Source organism: Podarcis liolepis (assembly GCF_965112155.1).
Source record: "Podarcis liolepis genome assembly, chromosome: 14".
In the NCBI taxonomy this organism is placed as follows: Eukaryota; Metazoa; Chordata; class Lepidosauria; order Squamata; family Lacertidae; genus Podarcis; species Podarcis liolepis.
Window position 1 is genome coordinate 50,479,472 of NC_139569.1, and position 27,860 is coordinate 50,507,331.

A 27,860-nucleotide genomic window follows, 5' to 3' on the forward strand; every position below is an offset into this window, starting at 1 on the left:
GCTGGGCAGGGGAGACCCTCTGTCCTCCATTGGCAGCTGCCATGTCCTTGACTTGCCACCGTCAAGCATTACTTTATTATTATTGCTTATTAACTTTGAATACCACCCTTCATCCATAGATGTCAGGGCAGTTCACAACATAAACATACAATATAAAAAACGCAAAATACACAATGCTATTAAGAATGAAAACAAACCAATCATCTCCTCTCCTACAACCCAATTAAAAGGGTATCAGATGTTAATCGGCCAAAGACCTGGTGGAAGAGGAATGTTTTTGCCTGGTGCCAAAAGGTGTATAACGAAGGATCCAGCTGAACCTATGTTACATCCTTAGATTAAACGACTGGGTGACACCCCTTTCTTTCCCAGGGAAGCTATTCAGGAGCTCAAAAGCAGCAACTCTTTCTGGTAGATAGGAGGTCGTTCCTGCAACAGCAAATGCTTTGCCGTGTTGAGGCTCTTGTTGTCCCATGTTGCAAATTTTCTTTCACTGCAGGAATGGGGAACCTGTGGCCTTCCAGATGTTGTTGGACACCCAACCCACTCCAACTTCCTTGACCATGGGGTTGCTGGGAGTTGGAGTCCAACGATATCTGGGGCACCACAGGTTCTCCACCCCTGGTTTAGAGCCTGACCCCACCCAGAAGGAGCTCACTTTGGTAGCAAAACATTCTTCTGGCCTACAAGGTAGGTTGAGATGAAAGAGATTGGGTGGTAGGGGCAAGTGCAAAGTAGCAATGCCAATGTGCTCATGGCCGTGCACAGCACTCCTGTTTTCCAGTCTGAGTCTGGGCATTGGCTTTAATGATGCCAGAACCCTTTCATCTCATGATAGTTTCATAGCTGTGCTGTTTCGTTCTTTTGCCTGTCAGTACATGCCAGACTTTGCAAAGGCAGAGCCTGTGGTGTGACGTTGGGCTGTGGAGCCTCATTCTGTATGGATTAGTATTGGGGGTGGGGGGCTGGACCCACCTGTATTGAGTTTCAGATTGCAAGCTTCTTGGGGCAAAGACCTGCCTTCTTCCACTTTGCAAAGCACCATGCATACAGGTAGTGGTTTATACATACATATCAACAATATGTTGCAGGCAAAACCTGCAACAAAATCTTGCAGCTTGTTCATAGGTGGAATTGCATCCGCCTAACCCCAAACAATGAGTCACTGTGTATACTCAGTCCTCATTGGGCTGTAGCTGGGGAGGTGTTCCAGGACTTTTTTGAACTCCGACCAACTTTGGGGTCCCTCATCATATATATGAGTGGCTTACTTATTACAGACTGCTACTGCAGTTACCTTTCGTATTTGTGATGATGCTCCCGCAGCCACCATGCTGGTTTGGTAACCTGTGAATTGGAGGTGGCATTGCAGAATTTAGTCCATTGCATTGCATCCTTGCTTGACTTGAACAGGATTGGCCCTGAACTGATGGGCCTATTTTCTGCAAAAACCCCTCATCATTCTACCATTTGTGGGGCAGAAGGGAGATAACAAATGTGCAAAAATGGAATTCACCTAGTTTGGAGAAACGGGGGGAGTCCTGTGGTTACTTCATGGAACATCTGGATCTTTCTCAGTGCAGTGGCGAGAAGCTCTTGCACATCCCTTCATGTTACTGAGAGCAAAAGCCTGAAGCAAAATAACTATTGGAAACACTTTGACCAGCCTGGCATGATTGGCAGGCCACACCTTAGTTTTTAAAAATTGGAGAGAGAGAAGTGTTGATGGAGTAAATCAAAGTGAGCACACCTGCTGTTTTTGCTCTGGGGCTTTGTATGTACCCTGCATCTGTCAAGCACTCTGAGATGCCTGAAATTTCGTTTCTAAAAATAAAGAACATGCTTCTGGCCCTCAGTGTGGTGGGGGAGGAAAAATACTTTTTGGACCCCACAGCCTTAATCTTTATCTTTTTTTTTCTTCTCCTATTCCTTGCTTCAGGTTCATTATATTTTTTTAGTGAAAGAGGAGAAAGTCTACAAACCTCCCTTGTTGTTCTTTTTTTGTTAGATCATGGCGTTTGCTGTGGCATGCCCCTGTGTGTGGCAAGTGTAAGTTGTCCTTTTGCATGTGAGATGTCAAACGGAAACATCTCCCATCTGAACCTTTTGATATAAAAGATAAATGGCCACGCAAGCAGCCACAAATGCGAGGCTCTGTTCCTCCCATGCGGAGGAGGAGGAGGAGGGGAGGGGCAAACCATCACTTTACAGGAGGTTGGCTAGTAGTTCATCTCACACTGGTGTCCTGAAAGGATGCTACAGCTCACAATTGCAGGAGCTCTCCACTTTGGAACTTCCCCTTTGCAGGCCAGCTTCATTCCTTCTGTTTGGCTGTGGGCCTGCGCAGTAATTCTCACTAGTTACTAACCGCATGGCTGTGCTCTGCCGCCACAGTTGGAGAAAGCAGTGCATCCAAATACCAATCTCTGGAAGCCACAGGGAGGCAAGAGTGCCTTTGTACTTGAATCCTGTTGTGGGTTTCCCACTGTAAGATCACAATGCTGATCTTGGCCTGATCTAGTCAGACTCTTCTTACCCTGAAGCCACAATGGACCACAGAGTAGCAAAGCAAGGCGCATCTGTTAGCCAGTGGACAAAAGTGTCTTTTCTGTTTGCCAGATTGATCAGAGCATTGCAACAGGAGATTAAGAACTCCCCCCTTCCCTTAAGACTGAAAAAGAAGAACTCTGAGCTCCATTCTTCACTGAGCAGCTCACTGCCCCTCCCCTGTCTCAGCAGCTATGAGTCAGCATCCTGCGTCTGATATCCTCTTACCCTGAAATGCAAAGGGATTTTTCCAACCCTCACCCCCTGCTCCACATAAGCCAGAAGAATGAACACAGCCTGTTCCACTATCTCTGCAGACTTTGGAAGTGGCACAATTCTGCATTCTTCCTTGGGGAGAGTGACTTTTCCTGTCCGCCTGCTCTGCACTCCTCCTTAACTGCTTTTTGTCAGCACTAAGCTGGGTCTCCCTGTCTGTGCTTTGGACATGGTTGAAACTGGAAAAAGTGCCCAGCATGATGCCGGCCCATGAATGAATGAGAGGATCTGTATAGATACACAGTGGGGCAGTGAAGAGTCCTCTGCGCACACAAGCATCTAACTACACTTCATGACCAGCAGTAGAACATGAGAAGGGATTCAGTTGCATCCTATCCTTTTGATGGCAGGCTCAAGCATTTATTTATTTTTACTGAAATTTCCTTGGGCAGTTAAAATTGTCTACGTTTTAGCCTGTGTAATTGTTGTCTGTTATAATTTTTATTGTTGCCTTGCATAAATTTATTATTTTATTGCTCATTGCGCTGGAATTGGATGAAGGGTGGTATCTAAACTGTGTTTGTTTGCCATGTGATGGTGTATTCACTTAGAGATCATCTTTTGCAGTCCATTCCAATCTGTCCCTTTGTAGCAGCGTATGTGGGTACTTCTGTTTTCGAAGGCATCAGCATTTGATCAATAAAAACCACCACCACCATTGACTTTCAAAAATGCCCCCAGTTTAAACTGGGGAGTAAACATTTAAAATACTTTTAATACAAGCACTTATGAAAGCTTCCGGTGCCCAGAGGCTTCCTCTTTTTCTCTTGCCCAGGAGGGAAGCCTCTTTTGAAGCAGCACCTGCTATGGCTCATATATGAGTAAACTAAAAACAGAGGTTATTGAGTTGTTGTTTTTTAACCCTCCTATTTAAATGTAATTGAGCTAATGACCCTATGAGTTTTAGTTGATTTATCAGCTCAGGTTTCTTTAACTGGGTGGCAGTTGTTCTCCATGCGCAACAGCCTTCTCTGGAGGTTAGGCTGAGAGTTTGTGGCTGGCTGAACCCACCCTACAAAGGGTTGCTCTGGCTGAAATCCAGTATTAGTCATCACTTTGTCTCTCATGCTTATTTCTGCTGCACCCCTCAAATGCTCTGTGAGTCATCTTTTTCTTCAATGATTCATATTCTGCCATTTGTGTGAAATGTCCCTGCAAGAACAGTCAGATCCTGTGAGCATCCCCTGGCCACAGCCCTGCATGGACTGAAATCCAACACCAGGAAATGCCAGCACATCAGTAAAGCCTGGCCCAAGATATTTGCTGCCACAAGCAGCAAAGCCTAAATAACATCCTTCCTTCATGAGTTAACGTTTGACGTAAGACCCTCTGAAATGAATGGGAGCCACCAAACTGCATGGTAGTAGTCTTTTCTGTAGAGTGCGGGGATATTTTTGGCTTTAAAAAAAAAAAGAAGTTTTCTAGACCTCGACAGTGGAAGACTGAGGTGGTGCCTCACACAACTTCTGTTCCTTCCAGTACACTGCATTACAGTGGTACCTCAGTTTATGAACTTAATCCATTCCGGAAGTCCGTTCTTAAACCAAAGCGTTCTTAAACCAAAGCGTGCTTTCCCATAGCAGCGGGGGAGTCAATTTACAAATGGAACACACTCAACAGGAACAAAACATGTTGTTATTCCAAGGCAAAGTTCACAAACCAAAACACCTACTTCCGGGTTTGTAGCATTCTTAATCCAAATTGTTCATAAACTAAGCTGTTCTTAAACCAAGGTACCACTGTAGAGCGATTCTTCCTGTTGGACGGTGTTCCATGGCTCCATATTTGTTTCCCACTGGGCCACCTTTAATGGCACTCCCCTCTCACCTTGCCTCAAGGGAGGGCCACCTCTGTATCTGGAACAGTAGGTAAAGTGTCCATGGTGTGTGCAAGGGGATGTGCACACACGTGGACATGATATGGTCCGTGGACAATTTGCCTGAAGCCAGTTGCTAACCTTGTATCCTCCCACTACAGTTCCCATTGATTGACTGAGTTTGCTTATATGCCGCTTTCCCAGAAGGAGCTGTGCTCAAAGCGGCTTACAGCAGCCATTCAAATCATTAGAACAGAGAACACTAGAAATACAAATATACAAAATACAGAACGTGTCAGTAAAGTCAAAATAAGAAAAACCAACAATTTAGCAAACAAAGCACAAATTTAATGTTACAAAACCAAACCAATCCCCATCTAGGCTTAAGTACATAAATAAAAAGCAAAATGAAAAATTGAAATGTTTGTCCCAGCCAGCATCTAGTGGAATGCTCTTTGAAGACAGTGTGGCACAGTGGTTAGTGTCTTAGACTACGGAGACCCAAGTTCAAATCTCTGCTCAGCCACAAAGCTCATTGGGTAAGCTTGGGCCAGCTGCTTTTTTCTCAGAACTAATCAACCACACAGGTTCAATCTGAGGATTAAAGAAAAAGGTTGGAGAACTTTTATATGCGCCCTCTGAGCTTTATAGATAAAGTGCAAACAGCCTTAAAGTTTTATTACTTTCAAGTGGTATATAAATTTTGTGAAACAAAAATAAATGTAAAAAACGTAAATAACTTGTATCTCATTTCCATCTGTTATTATAACTGTTCTCCCTGTTTTATACACATTACAAAATGAAATTTTAAAAAATGCAAAAAGAAGAAAATGTTCAATGAAGAGTGGGCTATAAATATTGCAAATCAATCAATGTGCATTGTTGTGGCTTTTTTTGTAATCTTCTGAAAGTTTTGAGGACTGGGACACTGTTTTTGAAAACCCAGCTGGCCTCGGGTTTGCCTTTTAAATCTTTGCAGAAACTACAACATCCAGACCTCTTGCCAACGACCTGTTTTCTCTCCCTTCTCTCTCCTTATGCAGGTGTGGATGAAGTGACAATTGTCAACATCCTGACCAACCGCAGCAATGAGCAGCGCCAGGACATCGCCTTCGCTTACCAGAGGAGAACTAAGAAGGTACTGAAGGACGCCAAAAGCTACACTATACTGCGAGAGGTAGACCTCTCCTTCTCCCATCAACTTGTCAGATCCCCTTTTAAGGACCTCTGAGTCAGCAGCCATCACCATACCTTGTAGCAATGAATTCTATAAGCCACAATTTGGATGAGCTTGCCCAGAAAAGCGGCTTAAAAATACTGTCCAGTGAATAAAAGTAGATAGAATTTGAGCTTCCTTTTAAACGTGGTTTGGTGTGTTGTCACACAGAACTGAGCCCCACAGAAGATATCACTAAAATAGTGGCGTTAGTGCATTCTCTCCAGGAACTGCTGTGTCCTGACTCAGTAGCTCATAAGAAGAGCCTGGCTGCTGGATCAGACCAAGAGGCCAGTCTGCTCTGTCGTTCTGTTCCTGCAGCGATTAACCTGATGCCCACAGGAAGCCCACAAGCCCCTCCCTCCCAATGTTGCCCTGTGGGGACTGGTATCCAGTGGCTACTGCCTCCGGTACTGGAGAGCATACAGCTGTCATGGCTTGTGGCCACTGTAGGGCTGTTGTACATTTCAGTGAAAGGCTTGCATGGGAGAACTTGGTTTCAGCTACGTTTAGAAAATGATCATTTCCACTTTCACAGTTGTTAGCTGGTCTCTCGTGTTCCATCCTGGCTTTCCGCAATCGGAGCCAAACCTCCAATTAAGCCAGAGTGCCTGAATGCCAAAGGATTCTGAGAGACAGTGGCAACAGGCAACCATCCAATCCCTCAGTGGAAAAATATGAGTCAGGAGTAGAGGGAAAGGAAAAGGATAGGAGATTACTTTTCCTGGATGAGTTTCCTGGGGAAGAAATGTTTCCACTGGATTTTCTTCACGACATTGCAAATGGCAAGTCAGTTAATGTTCTTTGGGATCAGGAAGGTGGTCCTGTTTGTTTTGAAGGCTGGGGATCTACATTTTATGAGAGAGAGAAAAGAGAGAAATGTCCCACCACTTAAATCGTCTTTGCCCCCCCCCCCCCCCGAATCTTGTCTCTTTTAAATCTGTCCATTGCATGCTGAATGAACACTTTCCTACTAGGTTTATGAGTGTGAATTTAGTTTGTGTGCTCAAAATTACATGTTCTCTTACTTTTTTTTACACAAAACTCCTTTACCTTCTTGGATGGTAGAATATAACAAGGTATTGGGTTGTCATTTACCTTTAAATAGAAAGATTTTGATCACTTCCAAAAGACCACTATGTCTCCCCTGCAAATCAGTAGGGAAAAACAACAGATTTAAAGACTTCAGTCACTCAGAGGAGCAAGCACCGAGAAATCTGAAATAGGTACTAACTTTGTCACCCTCTTTCCTGTCTTTAGGAGCTCTCTGCAGCTCTGAAGTCTGCTCTGTCTGGGCACCTGGAGACTACTATCCTGGGTCTGCTGAAAACACCGGCTCAGTATGATGCTTCTGAACTGAAAGCGTCCATGAAGGTATGTGAAATGAGGAACCCCCAAAAGGTTCATCGTTGATGCTTGTCTCCATCACTGAAACCCTTCTCAACCTCTCAGCTCTCACTGTCTAAGAAAACCTTCCTTTATTGAAGGGACCACAAGACTCATCTAGTCCAACTCCCTGCACAATGCAGGAATCTTTTGCCCAACGTGGGGCTTGAATCCACAACCCTAAGATCAAGATCACTGAGCTCAGGATGCTTCCCACGTTTCAGCGCCTAGATTGCCCGTGTAACTCAGATCACTGTGTGTTATCGACACTGAACAGGACCCACAACAGTGAGCGTTGGAGTTGCTGTTAAAATTAGTGTTTGAAATACTAGTATTTCTTCATCATGTTTATATCCTGCCTTCCCCCAAGGAACTCACGGGGGCACATGTGGTTTTCTTCTTCCCCACTTTATCCTCAAAAGAACCCTGCAAGGTGGGTTAGACTTGAGAGATTTGTGACTTTCACAGCCGAACGGGGATTTGAACCCTGCTCTCCCAGGTCCTAGTCCAACACTCTAACCGCTACAGCACGCTGGCTCTTTAAAGATCTGTTGTTTCCCCATCACCACCCAGCTGCCAGTGCCAGTAGGGAGGGGGGAGTGAGATTTTGGTTCCCACCTAATTCACAGCTCCCAAACTAGTAACTGAACTGAAATGTTTCAAAATTCGCACTTCTCCTAATTTTGTGATGCTGTTCTCCAGCCCAAAAATGTGAATGTTTGGGGAAAGTGTGTATTAGTGAAGGTGGCATGCAAAAACAGATTATGCCAGGGGTAATGACTTGCAAAAAGCCTGCATATTGCACAAAAGTGTGCACAAAATGGGTATCCTTAGAGAAATTATGCGTGAAAACATACATTTTTGTGCATTTTTTTAAAAAATAATAATCTCAAAACTGATGCAGAAATGGTCCAAACTGAATTTAAACTTGGGGGAAATGAGAAACTGAAATGGAAGGGATTCCACCACCACCCCTCACTCAAGCCCATCATATCAGTTAGGCATTTTGGTCCTGTGGGTGGTACTCAACCAAGTCCTATGCAGTGTAGATGCCTTGAAATTCATAGGCATGACAAATGTAGGTTAATTAATTTCAGTGTCTTTGCTCTGAGCAGAACATAATTGAATGCCATCTTTTGTAAAGATCCACTCTTGAGCTCTCCAGCCTGCGATCTGTTTTGTGTAGAAGTGCTCCACTCCTCGGTCTCACGACATGGGCAGGACTTTGATTTTCCTGTCCCCTAAACTTCACCCACACTCCTGGATTGCTCTAGTCAGTACACACAGTTCTGCCTCCTCTTTTTCTTTATCCAATGCTGCCCTCTGCTGTCTCAGCTCAGCACTGTTGCCAAATGGAGCTTTTAACTTCTTCATTAACAGTTTGCCACCCTGTTTTCTGCCGTAGCTTGCTGTGTCTCAAAGCTTTGTTCAAATGCTTCCTAGCCCTTTTTCTACACATTTACCAGGGCTGGCACTTCTCTTTACGTTGTGAAGCAACCACTGCACACCCTTCTCCTGTGCCTGGGACAAGGTTTTAGGAAAGTCGACTTCCCATTTTATCCTCACGACAGCCTTGCGAATTCGGGCAGATTGGGAGATACTGACAAGCCCCTGACCACCCAGCGATTTGAATCTGGGCCTCCCTACTCCTCATCCAGCACCCAAATCACCATGTACCACACTGACTTTCTATTTGAAAAAGCTTTTCGAGTTGGACTGGAGAGCAAACAATGTAAAACATGTTTTCTGAAAAACAATCAGCCTTTGAAATCTTCCATGTCACAATTGTGGAAGCTCTTGCCCTTCCTTACAGGCTAGAAAACTCCCAGTATTTGTTTTTTGCAACACTGTCACAACATAAAATAGAAACATCGCCACCCGACCTCTTTCCCTCTTTTCTTACTAATGTCTCAACAAATGAAACTGATTTGTAAAAATGTTACATGGGGGGAAAAATACAAGAAAAAGACATTGCACACACTTTTGTAAATAAAAAAATATTTAATTTTTTTTTAAAAAAAGACACTGTCACAACTTTCACTACAGGGGGTTGGACTAGATGACCCTTTGGTGTCCTTCCAACTCCACAATGCTATGATTCTCTGCATGGCATGTTGACATAAGCGAATGGACAGATCTCTGTCCCATGGAGCTTACAGTTTAAACAGGGAGGACAATAGAATGGAGAACTAGTGTGTCAGGAGGAAGGCGAGGCAACAGTTTTTCTCCCCAACATCTTGTTTCCCACACGCTAGAAATATATGTGCAGGAGCATTCTGTTGTTCATGCACCACCACCAGTGGCACTACAATCCAGCAACAGTTTGAACATGTGGCAAGCTCAGTTTCTACAAGGGATGCAGAACAACGTGTGGCCTCCTTGACATTGCTGGTTTCCCAATACTCCTGAACATCGGCTGTGGCAGATGGGAGTTGGAGACCAGGAGCATTGCGAGGGGCCACATGGACTCCCCAGTGTACGCTGCTCATCCTGGAGTTGAATTTTAAATATTTTGACACGGAAAAGTATCTTGCGCCCCATCATTTCCAAAGGGCGTTCCCCTCCCCTTTTCTATTTCATTGCTGTCTTAGTCCCTAGAGCCACGTTGCAGTAGAAAACCAAGGAAATTAAATGAGTAACATGGTTGAAAGCACTTCATTTATCAATTATGCATCTAATTCTGAAGTCAAAGGTTGCGTTATTCTTGTTTTTTGTTAAAGAGGCACATAAAATAAGTCTCTTTAATTATGCTCTTTCCTTAAAAGTTCTCCAACATCCTTGCAGCCAGAGCTGCTTTATAAATGATGCCTGATGGAAGTGGAACGGAACAAAAATTAACGATCTTGTTTCCAGGCCTTGTTTCCAGGGATTGTTTTGACTGAACTGCACCAGGGAGGGTCATTGAGTTCCCAAAGAGTTTAATTAACACCTGATCCCTTTTCATGTGGATTAGTAATTTTCTTATTGTATTAACAGCTTCATAATTGATTTACACTTTACTCCCAGTTAATTCAACTTTTAGTTCAAAGCCATATTTTTGTATTCAGTTTTATATGTTCAGCATGCAAGGGAGAGAAATCTGCTGATTAAATCTTGAACTTTGATCATTAAAAAAAACCCCTCACACTTTGAAATTTATATTTTATAATATATGTCCCTTGAACTCACTCAGATTGTTCAAAATATATGAAATCTGAATAATAGTCTGTCATGCAAAACGTATTTCTGTTCTTTGCTTTTAACAGGGATAATAAAATGTCTTCGTCTATTTTTAAAAGGCTCACCTGTATATTGATTCCTGCTCCCCTCCTTTTTTGTGAAAACAATTTTGAGATGCAGTGTTTCTGGGCACTGTGCTTCTTATGGAGTGAAAATCTTTCCTGTTCATTTCTGCTTGTAATCCCAAGTTGTACGGGATCAATTTCAGTCTGTTACCTACAAGGATGTGGACAGGCTGCTTGGACGAGTGAAACCAACCACTTGTCTCCTCATAAAAGTGACCCCGCAATGGGCTTTGTGGGGTGGTGAATGTTCCCCTCTGTGAGTGAGTCTTCCCAGACCCCCTTAAAAAGAAGTCATTAAACCGCTTCTTTAAAAAACCCATAATTGGACCCAGCAATTTTTGCCAATTTTTACCCAATTTCAGACCTTCCATTCCTGGACAAGGCAATTGAGTAGATGGTTGCTGAACAACTCCAGGCATGGCTGGAGGATACGAACCATTTGGCTCCCTTCCAGTCAGAATTCAGGCCCCATCATGGGGCTGAAACTACCTTGATCGTGTTGGTCAATGATCTCTGGCAGTCTAGTGACAGAGGTGAAAGCTGTTTCCTAGTTCTGCTGGATCTCTCAGCGGCCTTTGATACCATTAGTCATGGTATCTTTCTGGACCATTGGGGTGTGTATGTTAGGAGCTGGGGCCACTGTTACACAGTGGTTCCGCTCCTTTCTCCTGGGCCGTGTTCAGAAAGTGGTGGTGGGGGGTGAGTGTTCAGACCCCTGGGCCCTCACTTGTGGGGTGCCTCAGGGTTCTGTCCTCCCCCCCCCATGCTTTTTAACATCTATATGAAGCTGCTGGGAGAGATCATCAGGGGGTTTGGGCTTGGTGTTCACCAATTTGCGGATGATACCCAGCTCTACTTCTCCTTTAAATTAGAACCAGTGAAGGCAGTGAATGTCCTGTGTGAGTGCTCTCCTTCAGAATTCATTTTCAGCCTTGGAATAGATTTTTGTGGGTTTGTCTGAACATACACAATTCTGCAATGAAGGCAGCAAACAAGAGCAGTATTCTGAAACTGACTGTTCAAAGCAGGTTGAGTAGGATATTCTCCTCACACAGGGCCCTACCTTTAGGCAGAGTGAGGCAACTGCCTCAGGTAGCATATATTGGGGGACCAGTGTTCCCCTAAGCTAGCCTGCTGCCCTCCGGTGCCGTGCAGAATGATATATCATGGTTGTTGTGGCAGTAAGTGTCAACTGCCTCAGTCTAGCTGGCTTCTGTATGAGGAATGAGGGGAAGGTGCCATCTTGTAATTTGCCTCAGGCAGCAAAATGCCTTGGGCTGGCCCTACTCCCTCATAACATTTTTATTTTGATAACAAGTGGAAGCCACACTTTTTTTGGTTAAAATCTCATCTCACTGAGTATGTGTGCCTATCAAGATGTCCATTTCCACTTGCATTTCAGGGTCTGGGAACAGACGAAGACACGCTCATTGAGATAATCTGTTCACGGACAAACCAGGAGCTGAATGCAATCAACAGAGCCTACAGGGAAAGTAAGTTGACCAGGAGGGATGGGTGGGGGGCTGAGTCTTTCCTTTGGGGGCAGATCCACACCATAGATTTTAAAGCACATTCAGCAGACATTTAAACCACATGGATTTCCCCCCAAGAATCCTGGGAACTGTAGTTTGGTAAGGATGCTGGGAATTCTAGCTCTTTGAGGGGGGAGACTAGACTTTCCATGATTCTTTGGGGGAAGTCATGTGCTTTGGCGGTATGGTGTGGATCTGTCCTTAGATAAATTGCCCTCGGAATGATTTGAGGATTGACCTGATGATACCTTGATTGATGGGTCCAGCAACACCAAGCATTTTGTGGTAATAGGTTCAGAAGCTCATTTGCAGTCGCAGAGGTGTAGTCACGGTAAGTACTCAGGGCATGTGAGGCCACTCCCTTGCTGAAGCTAAGTGTCTGGTCAGTTCCTGGATGGGAACCAGATGTATGCTGCCTTAGGTTCCATGACAGAAGAAATGTACGGTATAAATGTCAGAAAACAGAGGAGGGGTAACTTATTTTTCAGGCCTAAAAGTGAGGTCCCAAAAGGTCCCAAAGTATTTCAATTTTCGCACCAGATGCAGTGGTAGGGAAAGAGTGCCTAATTTGCATTCTTAGATCTCATAAAAGTCCTTCCTTGTTTTAAAGAAGCAAGAGTTAGGAGGAGGTGAGGTTGTGCAAAGCTGGTGGTGGCTGCATTAATTGGCTTTTAAAATAAATATTTATGTGATGATGTTGCTTCATAATGAGTAGTGCTTGGGGCTTTTAATGTCTTAGAAAATGGGTGGGGCACAAGTGAGTTGATGAAAGTTCTGTAGGCCATTGCTTCTTTAGTTGGAAGGACTGTGAACCCCACACAGTTCTAGGGTCAGGAGGGTCCTGTGGAGATGGGGAGTCCGGCGGGGGGGGGGGGTGGACACAAGAAGCCACTGGAAGGGACAGAGAGGGATATGTGCTACAGAAGCATGAATATTTGATCACAGGATGCCCTCTTCAGTTTCTGAGACCTTCACAGACACTTTTGCTAGACACTTGATATTTGTTTCATACAAAGACTGACTTCCACATAGGGCCAAATTCTGCACTGGGATCTAGGATGAAGAAAACATGCACATGGGTCTTAAGCTCAGCTTTTCCTTTTGACAACTTGGCTTGAGCTTCCAGAGGATAAGTAACTGGGACTTGCTTCTGAGTGGATCTGAACAGGGTTGCTCTGCCAGTTAGAAGCAACAAAAGCAACCAAAGGTTTGGGCTCTTAGTCTTTAGGGTACTATGAGACTTTTTGTTGTCCTTTATTTTTGGTTGAGGGTTCCTTACTTCACGCTCTTCAAAAATGAAGCACCTTGCAATGTCCCTTGCTGCCCCGCTTTCCAAGACCCTTACCATCCTTTCACAACCAGACATCTCTGCTTAGCAAGTCTCAGTCCCTTAGAAAAAGTCATAGTGACAAACCTTTTTTGTCTCTGTAAAAACAAGCCTATGTGGGCACCCAGCTTGCGTGATCTGTCACCCCTTGATTCTACTTTAACAAACCACAATTGGGACAAGCCACAGTTTCCAGAGTTTGTATGTAATGAGTTACTGTGGTTTGAAAGCAGAGGTTTTGCAGTTTGTTCCTATTCTGTGTGAAGGAGGGGAGGGCAAGAGTTTCTGGTTTAATTTTTGAACTGCAGTTTCCTGTTTTGTCTGAACTCAGGAAACTTTTCTTCTAACTGTGGATAGCTAAAAAACTAGGATCGGGCTTGTTTTTGTAACAGCAGATCATGATTTTTCATTATGGCTGAACTGGGCTTCAGAAATGTTAGTAATAGAGCCTGCTTAACCAATCTTCCTTGATTTCTTTTTTTTAGTGTACAAGACTGAATTGGAAAAAGACATAATCTCAGATACATCTGGTGATTTCCGCAAGTTGATGGTGGCTTTAGCCAAGGTAAGACTCTTCTGGTCCAACCCCCTTTTTCCTCTGTTTGCTGCAAGTCATGGTAAGAACTCGATGTTTTAGTTTGGCAGCACTTGCACTTTGGAACTCCCTGCCTATTGACATCTGACAGGCACCTTCACTGTACCTTTTTCAGCACCTGCTAAAAACATTTTTGTTTAGACAAGCCTGTCCAGAGTGGTGGTGTTTGTGGTGTTGTTGTATGTTTTAATCTGTTTTTAGCTTATCACGGATTTTAGTTATTTTTTGAATGTTTTAAATAGCTGCTTTTAAATGTCTTCATTGACAATTGTATTGTTTTATGAACCAACCCGGACTCTGCAATCACCACCCAAGTCCCTTCTTCATGGGCCTCCTCTGCAAGAGGTCTGGAGAGTAACAAGCTGAGAACGGGCCTTTTCTGTGGTGGCTCCCCACTTGTGGAATGCTCTCCCCAGGGAGGCTTGCCTGGCACCTCCATTATCCATCGTTAGGTACCAAGCAAAAACATTCCTCTTCTCTCACGGCTTTGGCTAATTATTATTATTATTTATTTTTTATAAATATTTTATTGGGTTTTCAAGTATAAAGCATAAAACACATATTAAACATACATATACATCTCCATTAGACATCGAGTAAAGAAAGTAAAAAAAAAGAAAAGAAATCCGAACTTTCATAACTTTTTTGTATAACTTATTGGACTTCCTCACATCTCCCTTACCCTGCGTTCTCAACAATAAAAAAATTCAGCAAATTGTTACCTTGGGTCATACCTTGTTTGTACTTCTCAAATGTTACATTTCTTATCTTAAAATAATTGTTTTCAGTTAATTATGTCTTAGGTTTACTTTAAATTTGCTGGAACCATACTTTTCTAAATAGTGCAATTTCTTAAGATTCATACAACTTTAACTGTTGGCTAATTAAACAATCTATGGCCTTTTGAACTGCGAGGAGTGTATGTGTGTTATTGTTTCAGTACCAAACAAAAGCAGTAACACACACCCCACCCAGTTTAAAAGGCCGTAGATTGTTTAATGAGCCAAAGGCCTGGGAAAAAAGGAATGTTTTTGCCTGGCACCTAAAGACATGTAATGTTATGTGTTTTGATATTGTAAACTGCCCTGTGATCCTCGGATGAAGGGCAGAGTAGAATTATTATTATTATTATTATTATTACAAACCGCTTTGAGTTTTTTTTCTTAGAATCCAATGGCATATGAATTTCATAAAATAAATAAATAAAGGACTGTGGCCTAAATGTGTACAGGATGCCACACAGAATTTGAAATTAGCTCTTACGGCCAGATCTTAAGGATCCACTTCACCCTTGAGAGCCAATAGCCATAACGTCAACCCCCCCCCCCGTCAATCAACCACCGCTAGCATTATATTACCACAGTATGTGCTCTGAGAAACAAGCCCCTGTGATCTGCAACAAATGGTACAATAGTTGAAACACTGAAAATACCGATGCTCCCAAATGTCAAATGTCATAACTAGATATATCAAAGGCTGTAGTCCTCATGACTGTAAAGCTGTCCCCAGTCCATAAATCCAGGCAAGAGCGTTCGTAATATTCTGCATACTTCTCTTCTCAATGAATCCTGGAGCAAGAAGTGTTCAGTGGTTGTATATCTGAAACAGGTGTTTTTCTTCTTTAAAAGGGAAGGAGAAATGAGGATGCTTCCGTGGTTGATTACGAGCTAATTGATCAAGATGCCAGGGTAAGTAATGCTGAATACTGACCTCTTTTCACCTCGTATGAGGGCCTGTTGAAAAGCTGCCTCCGGCCTCCCCATGTGTGCAAAGTGTCAACTGTTCCACAGTATCTGAGCAGACAAATGCACTTCAACTGTAACAGCTCACAACATGCTCAGTCTGTCGCAGTGCTCACGCACTCCAGAAGTATTTGACCTGCTGTGAGCCCTTGCCGATAGCCAGGTTATAGACCAGGCTTCCTCAACCTTGGCCCTCCAGATGTTCTTGGCCTACAACTCCCATGATCCCTAGCTAGCAGGACCAGTGGTCAGGGATGATGGGAATTGTAGTCTCAAAACATCTGGAGGGCCGAGGTTGAGGAAGCCTGTTATCGATCCAAACCACCCCAGCAATATTCTCAACACAATAAAGTGAAACTATCCGTAAGTGGGTGAGGTGCTTTGGAGGAAAAGTGCCGGGAGTCTTGTAACTCTGCTGCCATGGCAGTGGCCAGGTGTCTGACACAAAACTTTTTCATCCCAACTGCAGGACTTGTATGATGCTGGTGTGAAGAGAAAGGGAACGGACGTGCCCAAGTGGATCAACATCATGACTGAAAGGAGTGTCCCCCACCTCCAGAAAGGTAACATGCAACTCCAGGCCGCTCCAGAGGTGTGGGTGGGTGAAGCTCAGGTCTGGTGATAGAGGATCCTTTTCACTTGCTTGTGGCTCTCTCTGCTGGCCAGACTGGAGGAGAAGTAGGGATTTGCTCCACAACTGATCTTTGGTTTCATGATTGCACCCATAGCTCAGTGGTGGAACATATGCTTTGCAAAAAGATTAAGAGCATACGAGAAGCCTGCTGGATCAGGCCAAAGGGGTCAGTCTGGTCCAGCATCCTGTTCTCAGAGGCCAACCAGATCCCTGTAAGAAACCCACAAGCAGGATGTGAGCTCAAGAGTCCTTCTCCCCTCCTGTGGTTTCCAGCAACCGGTACAGTGGTACCTCGGGTTACAGACGCTTCAGGTTACAGATGCTTCAGGTTACAGACTCTGCTAACCCAGAAATAGTACCTTGGGTTAAGAACTTTGCTTCAGGATCATAGCTGTCAACCTTTCCCTTTTTTAAAGGGAAATTCCCTTATTCCAAATAGGATTCCTCACAAGAAAAGGGAAAAGTTGACAGCTATATTCAGGACGAGAAATCATGCTCTGGCAGTGCAGCGGCAGTGGGCGGCCCCATTAGCTAAAGTGGTGCTTCAGGTTAAGAACAGTTTCAGATTAAGAACGGACCTCTGGAACGAATTAAGTACTTAACCCCAGGTACCACTGGGGTTCTGCCCGTACACTGAGGTCCAGCGCCAAGGGCCTTCTGGCGGTTCCCTCATTGCGAGAAGCAAAGCTACAGGGAACCAGGCAGGGGGCCTTCTCGGTAGTGGCGCCCGCCCTGTGGAACGCCCTCCCATCAGATGTCAAAGCGATCAACAACTACCTGACATTCAGAAGACATCTTAAGGCAGCCCTGTTCAGGGAAGTTTTTAATATGTGATTTTAGTGTATTTTTGGTTTCTGTGGAAGCTGCCCAGATAATAAATTATTATTATTATTAGAGCCAGTGTGGTGTAGTGGTTAGGAGAGCCAGTGTGGTGTAGTGGTTAAGAGCGGTAGTCACGTAATCTGGGAAACCGGGTTCGTGTCTCCGCTCCTCCACATGCAGCTGCTGGGTGACCTTGGGCCAGTCACACTTCTCTGAAGTCTCTCAGCCCCACTCACCTCACAGAGTGTTTGTTGTGGGGGAGGAAGGGAAAGGAGAATGTTAGCCGCTTTGAGACTCCTGAAGGGGAGTGAAAGGCGGGATATCAAATCCAAACTCCTCCTCCTCCTCTTCTTCTTCTTCTTCTTCTTCTTCTTCTTCTTCTTCTTCTTCTTCTTCTTCTTCTTCTACCACTGTATTCTGAAGGTGGAGGCAGAGCATGTCCATCCTGGTTTGTAGTCTTCTCCTGCATGAATGGGTCCAATCTTCTTCAGTCATGGAGGCAGAGCATAGCTGTCATAGCTAGCAGCCATTTATGGCTCCATTCTCCACAAGTTCATCCAGTTCTCTCTCAATGCCATCCCAGTTTGTGGCCCTTGTTGCCTCCTGTGGGAGTGAGTTCCACAGTTTAATTCTGCGCTGCATGACTTTCTTTTCTTTTCTTCTGACCCTTCTGTTTCCATTGGCTAAACTTTGCAGTGTTTGAGAGGTACAAGAGCTACAGCCCTTACGATATGCTGGAGAGCATCAAGAAGGAAGTGAAAGGAGACCTGGAAAATGCCTTCGTTAATCTCGGTGAGTACATGGACAGAGGCAAGAGGAGTTGACCATCCCAAAGGATGTTGAGGAAGGTCAGGAGTTGGGTGCTTCTGGTTTGCCCTGGACAGAGGTGTCCCTGGAGTCCCTTGTGCCCCTGGCAAGGAGCTGTATTGGTGCCTCCACCCCCAAAAACATCTGAGGTGGCCTGGACAGGAGGAGCACGCCTCCTCAGGGCTGGACAGGGCGCCCGTACCGCTCTCTGCCTGGAGGCTGCTCTGAGAACCCCTTTCCGTTCCCCTCCTCCAGCAGCTTTTTTAAAAAGGACTGGGAAAGGGAGGGAAGAGGAAAAATCCATTAGTTAAATCAATGTTGATTGGCTGACACTGCAGTGTTTAAAAAATGGAGATTATTAATTTTTAAGCAAAAGAATCCTTTTGACAGGAGGGAGCAGAAATGTGTTTGGTGGTGGGGGGGGCTATCTACTTTTAAACTTTTAATAGTTTGATTACAGGTATGTATTTTAACCCCATGTCCATCTTTTTTTCTCCACAGTCCAATGCATTCAGAACAAGCAGCTGTATTTTGCGGACCGATTGTACGACTCAATGAAGGTAAAATACCCGAACACAGGTCAGGGGCACCCTCTTGTGCAATCACCATTGAGATTAATTCTGTTCACGAGCTCTCCTGCTCAGTGATCCTGTGTGCTCATCTGAGTGGGATTTCTCTTGGAGCACCCCAGAGGCCTGTGTCCGCTTCCTGCACCAAACGTCCATAACATTGTTGTCATATCATTAAATCACTCCCAGAAACCATGCCTATTTTCATTCTGGGTTCTGAGATGGGTCAGGACTCAAGTGGGGCTTGATCATTCCGTTTTCAACTTAAGGGTTAATTCATTTGTCAGTAAGTATGGAAGTGTTGCTTAGCAACTAAGGAGGCTGCATGATCCTGACTGTGCTCTATGTAGCAATGAGAGAATTTCTCCCTGGATGTTCAGTTGAACCTAACCCTGCTTTAACAAGGCCTGCCCTTAAAAAAGAAAGCAAGCTCCGGTTTCCTCCCCTCCTCAAGTTATATGTTGCTTTGTTTCATTTTCCTCAGTAAAGTGTTATTAAGATTTCTTTTCTCTGGATTCCATCTGTGTTATTTTACTGACTGCCAACAATTCCCACCGCCCAAAAAATGCACGGCAAACAATCAAGTTTGATTTTAACAATGAAGTTTAATTGTGGAAAATAATTGTTTTTTTCAGGGCAAAGGAACCCGAGACAAGGTCCTGATCAGGATTATGGTCTCCCGCAGTGAGGTGGACATGCTGAAAATTAAGAGTGAATTCAAGAGGAAATATGGGAAGTCCCTGTATTACTTCATCCAGGTGAGTGGCCGTGTTGCAGCAGATCTCCTGTCAGTCACAGCAGAGCAGACAGTATCAGATCACCCCACGGAGAGCTCAGTTGCGTTGAGCATGGGGCTGATAATGTCGAGGTTGCAGGTTTGATTCCTGTAAGGGACAGCTGCATATTCCTGCCTTGCAGGGGGGTGGACTAGATGACCCTTGGGGTCCTTTCCAACTCTACGATTTCATGCTGGCCATGTGGCGTGCTTCTGCTCAGGATCCCAGCCACTCCATTTCTCCCACTCCCCATTTCTCCCTCCCCCCCACAAGCCAGGCTTCTGTGACCGCTGAGCGTACTCAGTCTCCATTCTGCTGTTTTGCGTAATCCACCCCCACAAAACATTTTTTCCCTTTTGTACATTGCAAGCCTTGGAATCCCTCCCCCACCCCAACTTGCTGGTATGCCCTGAAATTCTTGGCATGGTGCAAGAACACACACATGGGGAATTTTGGAAAACACAGCAGGACAATTTATGGCTGCCTGCATGGAGTGGCGCAGAATGGAAGCCTCCCTTCTTTTTTGCATCGTTTTGGGGGTTCTGATGATCCTGACAGTGTGAGGAGAGTCAGGGCCACGCTGGCCCTCCGGAGAGTTTTGGCCTAATGTCTCTTTCCCTCTATTCCCCTTACAGCAAGACACAAAGGGCGATTACCAGCGGGCACTCCTGAACCTGTGCGGAGGAGAAGATTGAACACTGTGATGGGAATGGAAAGAGTTCCAGCCCCGAGATATGCTCCCCCCCCTTTTTTTTACCCCGCTTCAGCCCTGATCTCCTTTGCAGAACTAGAGCCATTGGCACGATAGCCTTTGCTAACTCATCTTCCCTGTCCTGTCCACTCCAGGCGGATGCTGCTGGCTGCTTTTGTATCATTCCCTCCCTTGGCTCAGGCTTTGCTTGGCTTTTACCCAAGTAGCTAATCTCAGCAGAAGTAATCAGGCCAAAGGAGTTAACATTCCAAAGAGAGGGAGAAGGCGAGGGAGGCAATCCTTACATGCACAGTGGAAGATTCTGCCTCTTTTTGTGTGCAATGTTCTTGTTGGAAAGCCAAATAAAATGGAATTTTTACTTTAAGAAAAACACAGTGTGCTCTTGTGCATTCTTCCAGAGGAGGAAAGTGTCAGCTTCCTGGTGTAACAATAATTACCTTGTGGGATTCAGACACTCCCCCTTCTGCGCATATTTAAAAAATTGCTTCATATCCCTCCTTTTGGTGTAGCCTCCCATCTCACAACAACAGACAGTAAGACTGTTTGACAGTGGAATGGACAACCTTGGAAGGTGGTGGAGTCTCCTTCATCAGAAGTTTTTGGACAGAGGTTGGGTGGCCCTCTGTCAGGGATTCTTCAGCTGTGATTCCTGCATTGCAGGGGGTTGGACTAGATGACCCTTGGGTATAATTTCCAACTCTGTGATTCTAAGGAACTAATCCAAACCACTCCTGCTTTGCTTTAAGGTAAAGGGACCCCTGACCATTAGGTCCAGTCGTGACCGACTCTGGGGTTGCGGCGCTCATCTCGCTTTATTGGCCAAGGGAGCCGGCGTACAGCTTCTGGGTCACGTGGCCAGCAGGACTAAGCCGCTTCTGGCGAAACCAGAGCAGCACATGGTTGCTTGGTCCCAGCTCCTGCCAACCTAGCAGTTCAGAAGCACAAAGTGCAAGTAGATAAATAGGTACCGCTCTGGCAGGAAGGTAAACGGCATTTCCTGCTTTGCTTTAGATGAAAGGCAACCAAAATGGTCAAAGGCCTGGAAACGATGCCTTATGAGGAACAGCTAAGGGAGCTGGGCATGTTTAGCCTGGAGAAGAGGAGGTTAAGGGGTGATATGATAGCCATGTTCAAATATATAAAAGGATGTCACATAGAGGAGGGAGAAAGGTTGTTTTCTGCTGCTCCAGAGAAGCGGACACGGAGCAATGGATCCAAACTAGAAGAAAGAAGATTCCACCTAAACATTAGGAAGAACTTCCTGACAGTAAGAGCTGTTCGACAGTGGAATTTGCTGCCAAGGAGTGTGGTGGAGTCTCCTCTTTGGAGGTCTTTAAGCAGAGGCTTGACAACCATATGTCAGGAGTGCTCTGATGGTGTTTCCTGCTTGGCAGGGGGTTGGACTCGATGGCCCTTGTCTCTTCCAACTCTATGATTCTATGAAAGTTAATTTATGGTAGACTAGTGGGGAGTGCCTGGTGCTGCCCAGGAATTTGTAGAAACCCCAAAATACTATGTTTTTAAATGGATGGTGATTTTGTGAGTTTGGACTTGTCATGTAAATGACTGGGTAGCTCAGTTGGTTATAGCGCGGTGCTGATAATGCCAAGGTCACAGGTTCAATCCCCGTATGGGACAGCTGCATATTCCTGCCTTGTAGGAGGTGGAACTAAATGATCCTCAGAGTTACTTCCAATTCTACAGTTCTATGATTCTATGCCAAACATTGGGTGAAATCATGTTTTGGTCTGCCATCTGGATTCAGCATGGTGCCTGGTACCCAAACACTGATGTAGATCCTCACCCCCTTCTCGGGAACCTCCATGCCAAGTTTGATGAAGATACCTTGACAGGCAACTAACCCTATGCCATCAGACAGGTGGAATCATGCAAATGTGACATTTTGGTCCACCATCTTGATTCCAAATGGCACCTGGCATCCAAATGGCAATGAGGCTCTCCACCCCCACTTCAGGAGCCCTTGTGCAGTCTTTGGCAATGATAACACAAGAGACATCTGAACCTGTGCCCCCAAATGGGCATAGTGATGCCAAACTCACATTTCGATCCGTTGTCTTGGTTCAAAATGGCAGTCAGCTTCCAACTGCCAATAAAAACTGCTGCCCGTATTGGGCACCCTCCTGCCAAGTTTGGTAAGGGTATCTCAAGATGTGTCCAAACCTATGGACCAGATCAGTAGCCTTTATGACAGCAGGGACGAGGAACCTCAAACCCAGTGGGCTGAATAGGACCCTTCAGCCCTTTCTAGCCTGTCAGTCTGGACTCTTCCCTTGTTCACACCTCTCATTGGCCTTGCCCTCGTACCCTCTGAGGGTGCTTTTGCCTGGCTGGAATGTGTCTTGAACTTGGATGATGCTACTTGCTTGCCTGGATGGAGGGATGTGGGCAGTGCTATTTTTATATAGAAAAAATGGCGCTAGCACTCACCATGAAGTTGCTACAGTAAGCATCACACTCATGGGGTGGGTGGTGGAGTGCTGGCACTGCATACCCTTGAGTACCCCCGGAAAAAGCACTGGGGGTGGGGGTAGCAGTCTTTGGCTTTCCCATGGCTGGGCTGCCACCCAGAGGGAAGAGCTACATTCATGGCTCCACCCACTTTTGTCTCTGCCCTCAGTTTCTCTCCTGCCCCAGCTTTGCAATAGAATATAATACAGTGGTACCTCGGGTTACATTCTCTTCAGGTTAGAGACTCAGCTAACCCAGAAATAGTGCTTCAGGTTAAGAACTTTGCTTCAGGATGAGAACAGAAATTGTGTGGCGCAGCAGCAGCAGGAGGCCCCATTAGCTAAAGTGGTGCTTCAGGTTAAGAACAGTTTCAGGTTAAGAACGGACCTCTGGAACGAAATAAGTATGTAACCAGAGGTACCACTGTAATCTATAAAACTCTACAGGTTTCTCGTGCCAACCTTGCCCATCATCATCTGCTTTTTGGTCAGGGTGCAACACTAGCAAATATTGTATTGAAAGTAGACCCATTCATTCATTTCCATACGTCTAGTCTAACATTGAACACAATACTGTGTAAATAAAAGTACACCCAGCTTCAACACTAACTGTGGTAACTGAAACCACAGAACAGCCTACAGATTTCTAGCAATAAAACTATCTACAGATGGCTGGGTGAACATGCAAGTTTTTAGCAGGCACTGAAGTAATGAAAGAATCACCAACCAACATATCTCAAATGTGGCTGGGGGGGGGGGCAGTCATTCCTCCTGATATTACTCTATGTCCAGTGAACTTTGAAAACAAGGAAAATGGAGGAAAGAAATGGAACAAGGACTTGGATGTCCTCAACCCACCAGTCAGAATGGGTATTAGGAGCAGGTCAACAAAAGCTCACAAGGCATCTGTGAAGTTAACTCTTTATTCAGTGAAACAAAACAGCTCAGGCCTAGTGAGCACAGCAGCTCTGCCCAGTAGGTCTTGCCCCAATGAGGCAGTTGCAAGGCCTTCCTCCAGCTCTCTTAAGTCTCCTGCTCCCCCAAGTCCTTCCCAAGCAATCTGAGACTCCAACACCTTGTCTCTGCTCTGCCCTCTTCATACCTCTGCAGGTTCAGGGAGACCAGTGGGGAGGGAAGCTGGTCACCGCAGGAAGGGGGGGGGATCTCTGGCTTCTTCCCTGACTCCACTCTGCCTCTTGGCCCCCCTCCTCTCCAGCTTCCACTGCTGCCCCTGATTCTGTCCCACCCCCACTCCCTGGGCTCTAAGCCTTCTTCCCTTGGGGGGGGGGGTCCCCAGCTGGTTCCTCCCACCACTCCTCCACATCCAGCCAGCCCATGACACCAGCAGCATGTCTACGTTCCTGTCCCAGCACCAAACAGCCCTCCTTCAAATTGCACCCAAGACAGTCATCTGGATCAGGCCAATGGCCTATTTCACCCACATCCTGTTCCCATAGTGGTCAGCCTGGTGACTGTGGGAAACCAGCAAGCAGGGGCAGAGCCCTCCCCTCCTGTGGCTTCCATCAACTGCTATTCAGAAGCATTACTACTTCCAGCTGTGGAAGCAGAGTATAACCATCATGGCTAATGACTGATGGCCCTCTCCTCCATGAATTTGTCTAACCCTCTTTGGAAGCTGTTTAGGTTTGTGGCTGTCACTCTCTCCTGTGGGAGTGAGTTCCATAGTTTAACAAAAGGAGTCCTGCCCCCTGCCCACTCTGCTTCTTGGCCAAAAAGGGCCCCAGCAATCTCTCTCTTGAGGAGCTCCGAGAAGGGAGCAGAACAACCCTGCCTCTGCTCTAGTAGTCTGAGCCATCTCTCTCTCTCTCTCTCTCTCTCTCTCTCTCTCTCTCTCTCTCTCTCTGTGTGTGTGTCTCCATCCAGCTCTTCACCTTAGTTAGGGTCCCCTTTTTAACAGGGTGACTATCGTGGCACCTTCTGGATGTTTATCCCCTGCTCCCAAATAGGCCTGGAACTAGGGGTGGAGCATGGGGGGCTGAGGGGGCCATGGCCCCAGGTGCATTTTTCTAAGGGGGCATGACAAGGTGCCCCACAACTGGCTCCCTCATTGGAGCCTGGCTCCAGCACACGAGGGAGTTGCAGAGACAGGCAGCTTCCTCACACCCAATGCCACCAGCCGCAATGCCATTCCTGGGTCAAGCCTGAGAAAGGAGGCAGAGAAAGGAGGGTGGGTGGCAACGGGGAGGAGAGAAGCTGAGGCGTGCGCACATTGAGCTGCACACTTCACATGTGATGTTCAAGCAGTGTACAGCCTGCCCACACATTATGCAGCTGACTTAAATGCCAATTTCCCCACCACTTTCACCCCAGATGCCAGGACCGGCCCACTCAAGAGTCAAAGTGAGGCAACTGCTTCAGGCAGCAGGATCTACAGAGGCAGCAAATCCCAATGTCAATATATCTTTCCCCTTTGTTACTGCTGTACATCTTCCTTCATCCTTTTTTCCTAGTAGGGTGGGGTCCACCTCAGGTTCTGAAATGTCTTTGCCAGCTGCCAGCTGCCATCCTCCGTCTCCATCTTCCGTTCATCTCACCTCTGCCAAATATAAAAATGGAAATCTCTCTGGGCTGGGACCTCTTTCATTCTTTGCACCAGGTAGAGGGCTGGTGCAATAATAACCCTAATATCCACAATAAATAGTAACACTATGTATGTGAGCAGCCAACTTCTCAATAGCTCCCAAACTTCATGAGCAAAAACCTTGGTTCCTAAAGTGTGAGCTGATTTTATTCTTACGTCTAAGCTCCCTGCTTTTGTGCATTGCAGGGGGTTAGACAAGCGAATCCTTTGGGTCTCTTCCACCTCTATGATTCTGATTCTATTATTCCCCCAAGGACTGATGCTTATAAATTCAGCAGCTAAATAAATAAAAACAGGTTTGCTGGCTTGCATTTCTAGACACTCCCTCACACTCATAGAAAGAGAAATTGTTGGGGAAAGCTCTCAGCTTCTTGCCAAACAATTTATTTGTTTATTTATTTACTTGCAGCATTTCAACCAAAGGTTGCAGACAAGTCACAACATAATACGTAATTTTGCAGGTGGGAACTGTTTTCTAATAAAACATCTGGCCTAAACTCCTAATGCACAAAGTGCGGTTCCCCATTAGAGGGAGCTCAAAGAAAGCCTTACTGCTTTTCCATGGACTGAATTGTTCCTATTCTTCTTGACAAACATTTACGTTTTCCGGCTCCAGTCTGGACTGAATTTTTCTAAAGAATTATATTGGAAAGCCTTTGTGTAGTCCATAGATAGACAGTTGCACACATGCTCTGTGCATCAGAAGTCTGAGAACGTGTTGCCAGCCACCTTGGTGACCTCATAAAGCCAAGATCAACGCAGGTCATGGGAGAGGGGGGCTGCTTTACGTTTTGCTGAAGAAACGTGATAAGCTCTGCAAAGTTCCTTGAAGCAGCAGGAAAATAAGGGCAAATGATGGAAGAAACTATTACATGCTCTCCAACATTTCTCAGGTGAAAATAGGGACACCCTTTTTCTCCTGCATTTGATCTCCTTGCTCACATAGAGGTCATATACACATCAACACCAGTCACCTACAGCCAATTGCAACCTCTCCGCCTCACCTACATCACAAGGTGTAAAGAAAAAAATGTGTGAGGGAAGGAATTGGGTGCAACACCTTCCACAGATAAATGGAATAAAACAAAATTTTAGCCGTAAGCTGCCTTGAGTTTCTGTCAGGGAAAAAGGCAGGAGAGGAGGATAGAAACTGTGAGAATGTTCGGGAACATACCAGAGAGTAAATCCTATTAAACACAGTGGGACTTTCTGACATTTTCCCTTCAAAATTATAGGAAGGGCTTTGCATGCCAGCTTCATCATTTCCTTCATTTGCTGCAGGTATTTTATTTTCAGTATAAACAGGCGTTTTTCTTTAAAATGTATAGGTGTACTCTCATTTTGACTCAAGAAAATCACCATTTTATAGTTCAAATTGGGAAAAATAGATACAGTAAATGAACTGTTTAGGGGACTCCATTTTTGCACCTACACACACACACAACATGAAGGGGAGGAAAAGGGAAAACCGGGACATTCTGGGATCAAATCAGAAACCATGATGGCTTCTGTAATTCTGGGACAGTCCCTGGAAAATTAGGATTCTTGGAGAGTATGCTATTATTCCCCCAACCCCCAGCCGCCGCCGCCCCTGCAGTAATTTGGTGGAGCAGGGCTGTCCCAAGTTACTTTGTCAGCAGTTTAACACGGGGGACCAATCCAGCCGGGGGTTTGCCTGAACGGGCCCCAGGGCTTATTTTCATTGGGAACTCACCAGAACTCAGTTCAGGCACCTCTCAGGTGGGTCCCAGCACCTCTCAAGTCGGCACCATTGCCATTCTAAGAGGATGAGGGAGGCATTTGTGGTGAGTTTCTGCACCTCTTTTCTAGAATAATGAACAGGGGGTGAACAAGAACAATGTGCTTTCCATTACAATGAGATTTCTGCTACAAAGCACCCTGGCAGAGTTGTGTTCCAAGGCAGATTTGTGCTTTCTAGCAGCCTTAATGGCAGCCAACACCTATCTCACAAGAACATCAGAAGTTGCCTTATCTTGGGTCAGACCATCTAGTGCAGTACTACCAACACCAGAAGTGGGAACCCGTGACCCTGCAGATGTTGGACTCTCATCAGCCCCAGCCAACATGGCCAATGGTCAGGAATGATGGGATTTGTAGTCTGGCAAGATCTGGACGGTGACAGATTCCCCATTCCTAGTGTACAATTACAGCTCTCTGGGATTTCAGACAGGAGATTCGCCCCAGCCCTTCTTGGAGATGCCACTGGGGACCTTCCGCATACAAAGCAGGTACTCTAACCACTGAGCCTCTCTGTCCCTTTTCCAGTCTCCTTGTCGCAGGGCTGCCTCACCTTACTTTGTGGAACAGGTGTGCATCATGGGCATAGTCGGGGGCAGCTGCCCCCAATCAAGTAAATTAATAAAAATACTTAATTAACTGACCAATTGCATTGCAAACTCAGTTCTTCCCCCCTCAACATAAAGCCTGCCCCCTGTAAAATAAATCCTGGCTACACCCATAGTGCACGTGGTTTCCTTTTTTAATGATTTCTGGAATACCGTGCCACTTTTGTACTAGAAAATGTTCCTGCCCCTAAGTGTTAAAATAAATACAGCCAGGACTTAATCACAAATGGTTAAATATGCCTTGCTTTTTTGAGAATATTTCTTTACCAATAGAAGAAGAATTAGAATAATTTATGGAGCCATGCCTTATGAAAGTGGCTTGGCTAAAGGAAAGATTTTCCAATTATTTGTAGGCATTAGGGTTTCCTTTCTTCCCTTTCAAA

General features: G+C 45.4%; 1 protein-coding gene and 2 long non-coding RNA genes across 4 annotated transcripts in view; 2 read left to right on the forward strand and 1 right to left on the reverse strand.

The window, feature by feature from the left end:
* Positions 1–20,411, forward strand: part of ANXA2 (annexin A2) — a 36,102-nt gene extending 15,691 nt beyond the window's left edge. For both annotated transcript variants that reach the window (XM_083475981.1, XM_083475982.1), the window contains exons 4-13: positions 5,683–5,777; positions 7,116–7,229; positions 11,928–12,018; positions 13,870–13,949; positions 15,608–15,667; positions 16,191–16,284; positions 17,874–17,969; positions 18,486–18,544; positions 19,189–19,311; positions 19,965–20,411. In XM_083475981.1, coding sequence (XP_083332107.1) covers positions 5,683–5,777; positions 7,116–7,229; positions 11,928–12,018; positions 13,870–13,949; positions 15,608–15,667; positions 16,191–16,284; positions 17,874–17,969; positions 18,486–18,544; positions 19,189–19,311; positions 19,965–20,024 — 872 coding nt within the window. In that variant the 3' untranslated portion in view covers positions 20,025–20,411. The remainder of the gene's footprint in view (positions 1–5,682; positions 5,778–7,115; positions 7,230–11,927; positions 12,019–13,869; positions 13,950–15,607; positions 15,668–16,190; positions 16,285–17,873; positions 17,970–18,485; positions 18,545–19,188; positions 19,312–19,964) is intronic.
* On the forward strand, positions 2–1,451 carry LOC310693693. Its single transcript, XR_014519334.1, has 2 exons — positions 2–260; positions 785–1,451. It is a non-coding gene; the product is annotated as an uncharacterized lncRNA (long non-coding RNA).
* On the reverse strand, positions 19,957–26,254 carry LOC310693698. Its single transcript, XR_014519340.1, has 2 exons — positions 21,470–26,254; positions 19,957–20,775 (listed from the first exon to the last, which is right to left on the reverse strand). It is a non-coding gene; the product is annotated as an uncharacterized lncRNA (long non-coding RNA).
* Between the last annotated feature and the right edge of the window lie 1,606 nt (positions 26,255–27,860).